General features: G+C 38.8%; 1 protein-coding gene across 1 annotated transcript in view; it reads right to left on the reverse strand.

Moving 5' to 3' along the window:
- Positions 1-12,494, reverse strand: part of hmcn2 (hemicentin 2) — an 85,280-nt gene continuing 72,786 nt past the window's right edge. Inside the window, exons 68-81 of the mRNA XM_084390370.1 lie at positions 12,056-12,208; positions 9,324-9,461; positions 9,067-9,188; positions 7,865-8,105; positions 7,698-7,757; positions 6,961-7,080; positions 6,538-6,672; positions 6,176-6,295; positions 5,069-5,194; positions 4,858-4,986; positions 4,361-4,672; positions 4,110-4,229; positions 3,865-3,991; positions 1-1,607 (exon numbers count right to left, since the gene is read on the reverse strand). Coding sequence (XP_084246496.1) covers positions 1,229-1,607; positions 3,865-3,991; positions 4,110-4,229; positions 4,361-4,672; positions 4,858-4,986; positions 5,069-5,194; positions 6,176-6,295; positions 6,538-6,672; positions 6,961-7,080; positions 7,698-7,757; positions 7,865-8,105; positions 9,067-9,188; positions 9,324-9,461; positions 12,056-12,208 — 2,282 coding nt within the window. The 3' untranslated portion in view covers positions 1-1,228. The remainder of the gene's footprint in view (positions 1,608-3,864; positions 3,992-4,109; positions 4,230-4,360; positions 4,673-4,857; positions 4,987-5,068; positions 5,195-6,175; positions 6,296-6,537; positions 6,673-6,960; positions 7,081-7,697; positions 7,758-7,864; positions 8,106-9,066; positions 9,189-9,323; positions 9,462-12,055; positions 12,209-12,494) is intronic.

The following is a 12,494-nucleotide window of genomic DNA, read 5'->3' on the forward strand; positions in this document are numbered from 1 at the left end:
TATATATATATATATATATAATCAGAACTGTTTCTACACAAAGACGGAAAGAAAAAACGGCTACTTCTGTAAAAAGTAGCAACATTTTGAATATTTGAAATTTGCATGTGATAAAACTGTAATGTTGAATGAGTATGTCTTTAGTATGCTTGAGTAGACTTTATTGCAAATGTGATTCAAGTGGATTTTTTCAGATGTTCATAAACAACAACATTGAAAAATATAGCCTGCAAGGTATAACTTGTGCACATTTTAGTTTCTTGTGATCTTAAAAACCCTTTCATCGCAATGCCTGTGCTTATGCTTGTAATTAATTTTTGTAGAGAAATAAAACGCTAATGTGCTTTTGTATGACTTTTTTTTTTTTTGCAAGAATCTTTTCCACCAATGAGTTGGATCAAATAATTAAAGGAAAGCAACCACCAAGAACCCATTGATGGGCACTCCTTCAGCACTGCTGGAAAAGCACACTTGTTTGATACTTGATCTAGAACAAATGTGGCTATTAAATTAAAAACATACCCTTTTTTAAAGCAGGAATATCCTAACATATTTTGTGCAACGATTGAAAAGGGATGATGTTTAGAGGTGGTCTGCTTGACTAAAATATATATATATTTTTTTAAGAATTTCATAATCTACATTAAAGTTTCAAGGAATCATGAGCAGAAAGGGCACAACCATATTCATGTTCACATACACATCACAAACACACTTGCAGTGATTCATACGCACACACACTCGTTTACATATAAGAGTACACTCATTAATGTACAAGAACATACCAATACAACGTATGAAAAATATTGTTAGGTAAATACATCTAAACATACCAGTAATTCATTTTAATACAAGAAATTAGCCGGTGATCACGTAACGCTGAAACTGAAGTCTAGCCAAAATGTCAGAAATTTTTCTCTGTCTTTTGTTTCTTCTGCTTATTTTTGCAGCAGATTTAATACTGGATGCATGACTAATATCACGAAAATGCAGAAATAACTGCACAACAGTGAAAACAAAAGATTTGAAAGCTACTAAAATATTTTTCAAATAATAGTAATATTAAAAGGTGCAATGTATTTATTATCTTAATGATAATTCATGAATCCAACATTCCACTCCACAACAGGACACATAAATAGGTGGGAATTGAGTTAATTTACAAATGCTTCTCCTATGTCCCATAAAGCAACAGTACATCAGGGACTGAGTATGCAATCTCGCACACTCAGTAGGGGTATTTAGAAATGGAGATGTAGATAATAAAGATACTCTGGTAGGTTATGCGCCCTTGGTCTGACAGCGTAGTGGCTTGTACTCGAAGTCGCACCAGGCCGGGCCAGTCTAAAGGCTTTACTGTGAAAATGATGCCTCTTCCTGCTTCGTCCTTGATGCCAAATGGCCTCTCTCCATTTTCTCCTCCTTGCTCCAGGATAGTGAAGGATGTGTGGTCTTGGAGAACGCCTGACTCCGAGAAAGCTGACAGACGGGCCACGTTGTGGTGAGCTGGTATGCCCAGAGGAAGAGTGAGGAGCTTGTACTGGAGCAGAGGAAAAGAGCCTGCGGAGCCACAGTCCAGTCTGGAAGTGCAAGGTTTGTAGCAGGTGCTGGGGTCAAAGCAAGACAGCAAATGGTCAATAAGAGTGTCCATGATTAAAAAAATGGAAACATCTTGTGACAAAGCATGTGGCAAGTACTTAGAATTGTTCTCTTTGTATTCATGATTGGTTTTAATATAGTTTTAAAAACATTTACTATTTTTTAAGGAAAACTTAATGACTAAATGACTAGTGTGTATATACACAACCATTACTTAAAAAGTTTTTTCATTATTAGATCACAAATAACAGTTTTTTGGGGAACCACTATTAAACGTGAAATGCTATTTCATGCATACTGAGTTTTTTACACTGTTAAAGAGTTGGATTCCCATGCTAAACATGGACAAAGTTTCAAAAATTAAGTTGTACGTTTGATGTGAGTATTTCTGTGCCAAAAATACTCCTTCCGGTTTGTCACAAGTTTCGGAAAGTTTTTTTCGAGTATGGGCGTGTGTGACGTCAGATGCGGCGGAATTTCCTTATACGGGTCCTAAGGGCACTTCTGCCTCCCGCGATATTTTTTTTCCCAGGATGGTAGGGGAAGACTCATGAATATTCATTAGGGAAGTCATCCCTGATTGGTCTTAACCCCAGTGACGGGGTTAGGGGTAGGTCATCAGACCCCCAGTGACGGTTAGGTTTAGGGGTGGGGTTAGGGGTAGGTCATCAGACCAATCTGGGATGACTTCACTAATGAATATTCATGAGTCTTCCCCTACCATCCTGGGAAAGAAAAAAAAATCGCCTCCCGGAAGGGCGCGCGCGCACCCGTTGACCAGAGCAAGAGAGCGAAAGCAGTACGCCCATCAAAGCGCTGTGCTCGGCTTTAGGGAAGTCATCGGCTGCATTATAATGCATTTCAAGACATAAGTATAACCAGTTCTATTTCTTGGCAGCAAACGTTTTCCGCCTCAGTTGGCATCAAACTGCACTTCCCACATGTACACCTTTAAAGAAAAAAAATAATACGACGACATAAAGTGGAAATTAGTCATTTACAAAAAACGCTAAGCAAATATATACTGTTCCAGTACACACCACATAGAGACGTCCTGCTGTAGTCGTTGCTGCTGCTGCTCGTGTTCAATTTCAGCCTCGGGATCTGATTCTGGATCATAAATGTATGGCTGAATCTGATTGTTAGCCATGGTTTGTTTTGGATAACGTTTTTTTTCCTCACGGTAAAGGATGTCACAGCTTCCAGACGCTCTCAACGCAAAAGCTGCACGCGTTAGTGATTCTTTAGCTCCGCCCACACGGCACGCCTCCAGCCGCTCGTTTTTTTCCGGAAAGACTCAGTACAGCCTATCTTTCTTTTATAAATATAATAAAACTAAAGACTTTTTGGAGATATGAAGGATGCAATACTACTCTATAGGTACTCAAGATTAACATGAGATTGACTGAAACTGAGTGTTTCACCCCCCCTTTAATTACTACTACAGTGACAATGGTATCTCCTTAGCCAATGATCTGAATTAGTTTTTTTACACGCTTTGAGAAGCCAGTTTTAAGCACGGTTATTGCAGGTTTTAAACAAACACTGAGTCCATCTGCCTCTCCGAAATTGTATGTTCTTAATGTGACTAAACAGCTGAAAGCTACATCTTTTATCAAAGCTCCTGGACAAGATGGCATCAGTAGTAGAGCCCTTAGACCTGGTTTCAAAGACAGGGCTTAGATTAAGCTTTTTAAACGTGCCTTAGAAAGAAAAAAAAAAAACAGTGTGGTGTTTCCCTCATTGTTTCAAGCTTCATTGGATCAGGGTCCACAGCTATGGAAAACCTCTGTTATAGTCCCCCATCCCTAAGTGTCTCACTCTATTAATGATTCCCGGCCAATTGCATTAACCTCATTAGTAATGAAAGCCTTGGAAAGGGAGGTTAAGTTAAACAAGTAAAGTAAGACCCATTACAGTTTGCATATTGTGCTAAAAGAGGCATGGATGATGCAAAACTGTTCCTGATGATATGGGAGGCACTTTTGCCAGACTGTTTGTTGATTTCTCCTCAGCGTTTAACAAATCCCATTATTTTAGCAAAAAAACAACAACAACTTGTTAATGAAATTAAAGTCAATCATGGATGAATGATTATAGTTTTTGACTTTTTGACTGGAAGGCAGCAAAGGGTCAGGGTAAATGGAGTCTTATTGAACACTTTATACATTTATATAGTATACATGTATATAAATTTATTCAATTTTTCAATAATTTCATACTTTTACTCAGGCTTTGAGTAATCACATTACAAACAGTTCTCACCCTGGATTGCGTCCTCTTTGGTAGCTGGTGGGGCAGGGTGTGTCAAGACACTGGTAACCCCCCCGTGTGTTAAAGCACATTTGATTTGGTCCACACTGGACACCTTGCACAGTGCACTCATCAACATCTGCAAGGAAATGAGATTTTCAGGCTGTTTATTGCATGTAAAAAGCGTTATAAATCGAGTTTATGAAAGCCATTATGTATCAGTATCATCAAGCATAAAAAAAATATTAAAGACTCACCTTTGCATGTTCGGCCATTGGATAAAAGTTGGTATCCTGGCGGACAGGTGCACTGGTAGCTTCCTATTGTGTTTCTGCACTCATGCTGGCAAGGCTTTCTAAATGCACATTCATCGATATCTTTGACAAAGATTAAAAAAAAAGAAAAATCTGTTAAATTACAGTCTTAAATATATGAATTAAAAATTAAGCATAAATAAACCAATAAAATTAAATAAATAAAACAAAATAAAAGTTATTATGTTACACACCTATGCAAGTCCCATCCTTGCTGGTATATCCAACTGGGCATTCATGCCTGGGACGACGTGAAGATCCGAGGTGCTCCGGTAAGACTGAGAGGCGAGTGAGGTAAGGTCTCTCTAAAGTGGATACCAGCTGGGGCCGCAGCCTGGCTTGTACCCGAGTACTGTTGGTAAAGATGTGCCCTCTCTCAAGCCCAGCACAAGAGCGTCCATCCCCCAGAAGAACAGACCCTGGTGGGCACAGACAGCGGAAGCTGCCTGGGACATTACGACACTGAAAAGCACAAGGGCTGGGCACCTGAGCACATTCGTCAATATCTGCAAAGCCAAAAATAACTTGAATTAGTCTTACTTCAACAAAGCTGGACATTTACTGTACATGTTAATTTACATAGTTTAACTGTGAGTGTCAGCCAATTCACTGACTTCCACTTCTTTGGTAATATCACATTGCACTGTTAATGTATATGTGTGGCATTCCTTGATTATGTTATGAACTTCACCTAAGCAAGGTCGACCCAATCCTTGAGAGCGGTAGCCTCGAGGACAAACACATCCATACCCACCAACCGTGTTCTGGCAGATTTGACTGTATCGACACATGTGACTGCCGTCCTGACATTCGTCTATGTCTGCGAGCAACAGAAAGGCATGTCTCATTTCAAATATTCCCACTGGTTAACGTAACAGGGTTTTAATTGAGTGACGTCTTACCCACACACACTCCATTTTCTGCTGTGGTCATGCCAGCTGGGCAGCTGTCAAAACACTGATATCCTCCATCTGTGTTTCGGCACTGCTGGTGTGCTGGACACACGTTCCTCAAACACTCGTTTATATCTGATTATAAACAAGCGTAAATTATTTTAAGCAAAAAACAAACTTACTAAGCTACAGTATTGATTCTGTTGATTTCTACTGAGCTCAATATTGCCTGTATCATCCAAAAACTTCTATGTATGTGTATTCATTTGAATTTCTGGTTCCACTATTTCAATTGTCCATTTTAGACATTCTACTAGCTAGAAGTAACTTTTCAACTACATGTCATCTAACTCTCATTAGAGTATTAGTACACTGTTAGGTTAAGTTTAGGTGATAGGGTTAGGCTTAGTAGAATAAGATGACGTAGTTGCAAAGTTGCTTATAGTCAGTCTGTTGGGGGAGCATCAAAATAAAGTGTTAGCAAAAATTAAGCAGTCTACTAATACTCTAATTAACTTTGTCAACTTCAACATGTCAACTAAATCTCATAATAATTAGTAGAATGTCTAAGGTGGACCATCCAAATAGTGATACCGAATTTCCTCATAACTGCATTTTGAAATAATTTTGAGCAAAATGAAAACAGAAAATATATGTAAAGAGATAGTTTACCCCCCAACAAAATTCTGTCATCATTTATTCAGCCTTTGATTTTATGTTTCATAGAATGAGATGAGGATCTGTAAATGATGACTGAATGAATTTTCATTTTTGGGTGAACTATCCCTAGTACTTTAAATATGATGTACAATTTTAATATTAGAATTTAATAATATTCAGCTACCAATACTCCATATATGATGCATTTTGCAAAATGTAGAGAACTCCAAAATGTATATAAAAAAGTAAGGTTCCTCTGTATGTGTCTTTAACTAGGTGTATTTAATTCGAAAAAATAAAAAAACTGTGTGCTACAATGTTCTTATTGTGTTCACGCATTGCAAAACCTTTTTACCACCATAGAGGTGGAATACGAGTAAGGTTAGAGACAGATGTCATGGAACTAACAACAATGAACCTGTGAAATTCAATATAGTTTTACAAAGTGACACTGACCCAGGCAGCGATGTCCCACCAGCTGGTATCCTGGGTGACAGGTGCAGCGGAAGGAGCCTAGAGTATTGAAACACTGCTGCTGGCATGGAGACACTGCTGATTCTTGACACTCATCCACATCTGAAGGAAAAGATCTGTCAGTTAACCTTCATCTATGGTTCCTGTATCTAGAACAATCACTTTTACATTCAGTGATGTGATATACAAACATGATAATATTGAGTTTCATAGTGGAAACATCGTTGACTTGAGGAGTAAATAAAGGTAATACATTCTCCATCCATTAAACATGCTGGGAGTATGAACCAAATGCTGATACATATAAAAACAGTTACATTTTTTTTTATAGTAGTCAAGCTAACCTTCACAGCTGGTGCCAACTAAACTGGGTTTGAAGCCTAGGCCACACTTGGCTTGACAGCGATACGTCCCAACAGTGTTCACACACTGCTGGTTGGGGTGACACAAGTGGGAACCTTGGCTGCATTCGTCAATATCTGAATCCAAACAAAATCACTCAGTGCATAACTGTTCTATTTAAAAAAAAAAGAAGAAAATAAGTCTTCCATAACATTCCAGTTTATTTAGCTGATATCATCTAGGAATCTTTTAACTTTATTATGGATAGTGCCATCAAAATACTGACTTCAAGTTAAGCTCAACAGACAGTACAGATGCTTATTTTGTACTGAACTGGAACATCTCCTAAAACAGATCATTTGCATTTGAATTTGACTAAAAAGTCTAATATAAACTGGAGAATTAATGATTAATATAGATCTGACCTTGGCAGGTGTTTGACTCGGTAGAGATGGTGAATCCAGACGGACACGCGCAGGAGAAACCGCCCATGATATTATTACATGAGTGTGAGCAGGGAGAGTCAACAGCACATTCATCCTCATCTAAGAAAAAATAAATCATTCTGATCACATTCTGTAACAAGTTTTGTATTAAAGGTTGTATCAGCGGTTTCAGGCCCAAACATAAATGATCACATTCATCTAATCTTTCCTAACGATCCGCTAGCTACCCGCCCCATAAGCATGCCGTCAAAAAACGCATCTCTGTAGGCAGCCTAGGCTCTGAGATCTGCACACAAAAACAGTTGGTTTCACCACCACTCAAAACCAAAATAAATAGTGTTCCAACCAATCACAGACAGGGGTGGGTGTTGTGAGGTTTTGCGCTCGTGCACGGCCGCCTATGACGGCTGCACGCGAAAACCTCACAACACCCACCCCTGTCGGTGATTGGTTGGAACACTATTTATTTTGGTTTTGAGTGGTGGTGAAACCAACTGTTTTTGTGTGCAGATCTCAGAGCCTAGGCTGCCTACAGAGACGTGTTTTTTTGACGGCATGCTTATGGGGCGGGCAGCTAGCGGATCGTTAGGAAAGATTAGATGAATGTGATCATTTATGTTTGGGCCTGAAATCGCTGATACAACCTTTAATATAGGTGAAAGAATGAGGACTTTTATAGCTAGTATGCAGCAGCATATGATTTTTTGGGAACATACCGGCACAGTAAGATGCCGTGTCCAAGACAAAACCTTTTGGACATGTCTCTCCATCGCCCTCTACACAGAAATGAAACATTGATTATGTAATTTTGAATTGAGCTATTATTTATAAAAAAAAAGTGTATATTATGAAAACATAATGAAAAACTGTACCACGGACTGACCTGGTATGAGTAAGCTGGCAGTCATCTTGAACTCCAGGCTGAGAGTGAAAAGACTGTAGGTGCCACTAATTCCTGTCAGTCTGAGGAGCTGCAGCAGGGGCCCCTGACGATTCTCTGGCCCCTCAAAAACCACAGAATGATTGCAGCGCAGGGTCATGGGAGCCCCGTCCCATATGTGATTCTGTGAGGACCAGGAATAAAGCTGCCCGGAGCCTGTCTGCACATACGACTCGTCAAACTCCTAATGAAAAGAAGAAAATAAAACAAACTTCATTTTTTGGTTAACTATCCCTTTAAAGGCCAATTCACACTGCACAGACAAACGCCAACAAACACGCTTGTTGGGTTTTGTTGGATCGGTGTTACCCCTGTGGGTGTCTGTTGCCGTTGGTCGGGGAATGTTTTCACACGACTGAACATGTTCAATCAGTGTTTGTTGGCGTCTGTTGGGGCAGTGTGAACATGACTGTTATTTTTCATACAATTATAATACAATGACTAACTAATTTGTTCTTTTGTCAAACAAGAACAAACTTGTTTGTCTTTGCGGTGTGAATTGGCTTCAAGAGTGTTTCTAACTACACCCAGGTATTTAGTTCATTATAATTAACTACTTTTCTAACAATATAATGTACATACACTACCGTTCGAAAGTTTAGGGTCAGTAAAAAAAAAAAAATTCGGTTTGAAAGAATGAAATTGATGCTTCAATTTAGCAAGGATGCAAATGTATCAGAGTGACAGTAAAAGACATAACATTACAAAAAGATTGTTTATAAAAAAACAAAATGCTGTTTATTTAGAAATGTTATATCCATTAAAATAATTATCATGGCTTCCACAAGTCTTAAGCAGCACAATTTCAATATTGACAATAATAATAAATGTTTCTTGATCACCAAATCAGCATATTAGAATGATTTCTGAAGGATCATGTGACACTGAAGACTGGAGTAATGATGCTAGAAATTCAGTTTTGCTATCACAAAAATAAATTACATTTTAAAATATATTAAAATATAAAACATATTTATCTTAAATTATTAAAATATTTCACAATATTATACAATATTTCACAAAATACTGTTATACAGTTTAAATAAGTCAAATAAATGCATAAGAAAAACTCTTAAAACTCTTTAAACGGTTTTGTACCTAAATAAAGTCTGAAAATCTTACGTCCATGAGTGTGAAAAACTAACCTGTAGATTGAGATTAGAAGTCAAAAGCATAGGAGGAACAAAGCCGTTGATAACAATGTCCACTAAAAGAGTCCCCTCTGCATCCAGACCTCTGGCCACATGAGTCAGCTTTAAGACCTCTCCTGTCATTCCAAGGTAGAAGACACATTCAGTGGGTAGAATCCGAAATGCAGTCACTTAGCAGTAATTCTGTCCCATTTACAACCACATATATGTTAATTAGGCTCTTCAAAGTAGCATGTATGGAAAGCTGTAACCTGTGTCAAACTCCAGTTGAGATTCCTGTCTGAACTGCCCTTCAGTGAGGGAGAAGCCGTTCTGGGTCTCCGGTGACTGATACACAGTCGTCCAGTAAATCGGGGCAAATACAGACACCAGTACTCGCAACAAAGGACCTGTAATGCAGGAAGAGTTTAAATAATAGATTCAAAAATAAAAACAGTGTTTTATTGCATTAATGTAACATGTTTATGGCAGAGAAACAACATTGGCAATTCAAAGTTGCTGAAAACAGAAATGCTGGTACTTCTTGGATTTCCTTTTCATGTTATCAAGGACCAGGTTCTGCTTTAAAAAACATTTCATGTTCTTAAGTTCTTAAGTCAATACTTTTTTAATGGCTAGTCAACTTTACATTCCTCCACTGCGTGATTCTAGGATTGTTGTCAGCGCAAAACACATTTTTGAGCATGTGAATGCTGATTCTTGTCAGCGCTGGATTCTAGTCAGTGCCATTCTAGTCGTTGCAAAAGAAACAATACATAGCTTACATGTCGCATTAAACTAGCAGATTTTAGAATGTTGCAGGCGATTATTTTACAAGTAATTACATGTTTAATCTAGCCTTGCCTGGATCTTTGGTGTAAACTTGTGAACGCCCCCCATAAACACCTGAACCCTTTCAAAAATCTTGCTTCCATCACCCCCCGTTGTTCTCTGAACGCCCCCGTTGAGAATCACTAGATTAGAGTTTATTAATTAATTAATTCGTTACATTTATATAGCGCTTTTCTAGGCACTCAAAGCGCTTTACAAGGAAGGGGGAATCTCCTCAACCACCACCAATGTGCAGCATCCACCTGGATGATGCGACGGCAGCCATATTGCGCCAGAACGCCCACCACACACCAGCTTACTGGTGGAGAGGAGACAGTGATGAAGCCAATCAGTATATGGGGATGATTAGGAGGCCATGATGGACAGAGGCCAAGGGGCAAATTTGGCCAGGATGCCGGGGTTACACCCCTACACCCCCCTAGTTTGGTTTGGGTTTAGCTTGTACTTATGCATAATTTACTGTTATTACTAAAGTACGTACATGTAACAAGGCCACTGTAAAATAAAAGTGTTATCAGTTTTTGTTCTAGAAACGGAACAATTAATTCATGTATCTGTTGTGACAACACTTCCACAAAACCGAAATGAATTTTTACCAACACACCTTCATGATATTTTGTAACTATTTTACATTATGGTGAATTGGGATTCATTTCTACATTTCTGTCATGACCACTATTGTCAAAAACGATTGACAATTAGCATACAGTTAGGATTGGCGGTATGGTTCTATTCTGGGCAAGAACTCCCTGCGCATCCATGCAGCCTAGCATGGATAAGAGCAGGGAAAGCAGCAATAACCACTCTTAGGGTAAACAGAGCACAACCAACATGAATGTATTGCAGATATCATTAATTCAAGGTTTTAAAGTACAACATAATTTGAGAATTTATTCTGATTCAAAGGGCACTCAGAAGGCCAAATCCTGACTGCACGAGAGGAGGAGCTGGGGATGGAGGAGGGTAAATTGCTCCTGAGAAACGCGATAGCAGCTGATAATACTGAAGGAGCTTATATATGTAGACAGTAATAGGCGTCGTATTACTATAGGTTGTGGTGGATTTTTAATAGATAAAATAGTAAACTGTATATTAAACTAACCATGTTTCTAACATCTAACCTTATTTCTCTTTTTAGGCCTAACATGATAACACTTGTACTAAACATTGAAACACAATGTACTAAAACGTTTTGTCCTGTGTTTTTGAATGTTGTATGTTGTGTTGCCATACCCCTTTGACTTTGGTTGTGTAAGTGTAAAAAAAACACATTTGGGAAATGAAACTAGACAGATGACTAAGTTTGAACCTTGTGATTAACAATGAAGTAATCATCAAAACAAAGTTTGCTTTAGAAGGTTTTGCATATGAAGAAGAACCAATCAAATTCATATAATTTTGCCATAACTCCCTATACTATAAAAACTGTTGTATTCGTGTTAGCTGGTGGGATTCTCAATGGAATTTGTCTGAGATTCTCCGGCCTTACTTCTTCTTGGGGGAGATTCTCTGAGAACTGCTCGAGAGATCCTCCGGCCGTGATTAAAGCATTTAGAGGACATTTGCTGAAGTCTGTTTGTCGATTATTCCTGCGCAGGAAGTAAGCTAGTTAGGGGAACAGGGATTAGCACCCAGCCGATGTCGATGTGTAGACGCGCTAGGGTATAGGGTTAGACTCGGCCGTCGTCGATTGTAGACTCGCTAGAGTTTAAATATTATAGGACATAGTTAGATTTAGGGAAAAATCTACGACAAGGTAGACGTGGATCAGCTGAGAGTCAGCTGATGCGAGCTTGACTAACGTGACCTGCCAGAACTGACGCTACGCTTGATTATCATTTGTACATTTTTGTACAATCTGCTTACAGCATGTCCCATTGATGGTTAGGTTTAGGGGGGGACTATCATGCTTATTTTTCCTAATTCTTTTTTAGTTTTCATTCAAATCAAATTGGACGAATTTATATTAAACATAAAATTTTTATGTTTTCTTCATCGGGTTGCTTTTACTGTTGTCTGAATGACAGTTTCTGCTGTTCTTGTAAGCTTTGAGTGAACATTGCATTGATTAAGCGTGACGGATTGCTTTAGTACACTCAGGCACATGGCCAGGCTACACTGTGAAAACAAATACATAGCAAAGTTCACTCACCAACACTTGGAGGAATGTTTTCCACGTGGGCCTCCAGGGTACTGGTGCCCTCCACGGCATTCTCTGTAATATTGGCCTCTAGAAACGCCACTCCAAATTCCTTCTCATTAACCATGCCTATCAAACTGCCCCGTGTACGCCGTGGAGACTCCCCTACTCGACAGAGAAGAAAGACAGTGTGTCAGGATTCTTGTAGTCTGTAAATAAAATGGCAAGCTTTTCAATCTGCTTAAGTTACGATGAGTAACGGCATATGCTACAGTGAGTTGCTTTTGAATATTGTTTGATTCTGACAACAATGGTATTATAAACTACATTTTGGTAGCGTTTTGTGGTTGGATCACTGAAAAAAACACCTACTCGCCACCCACTGACCTAACACATGATCATTCTGGGACGCGTTATGATGAAAGTGCATCAAAAAAAATGATTCACAAAA

This window comes from Rutilus rutilus, assembly GCF_951802725.1.
Source record: "Rutilus rutilus genome assembly, chromosome: 19".
Classification (NCBI taxonomy): domain Eukaryota; kingdom Metazoa; phylum Chordata; class Actinopteri; order Cypriniformes; family Leuciscidae; genus Rutilus; species Rutilus rutilus.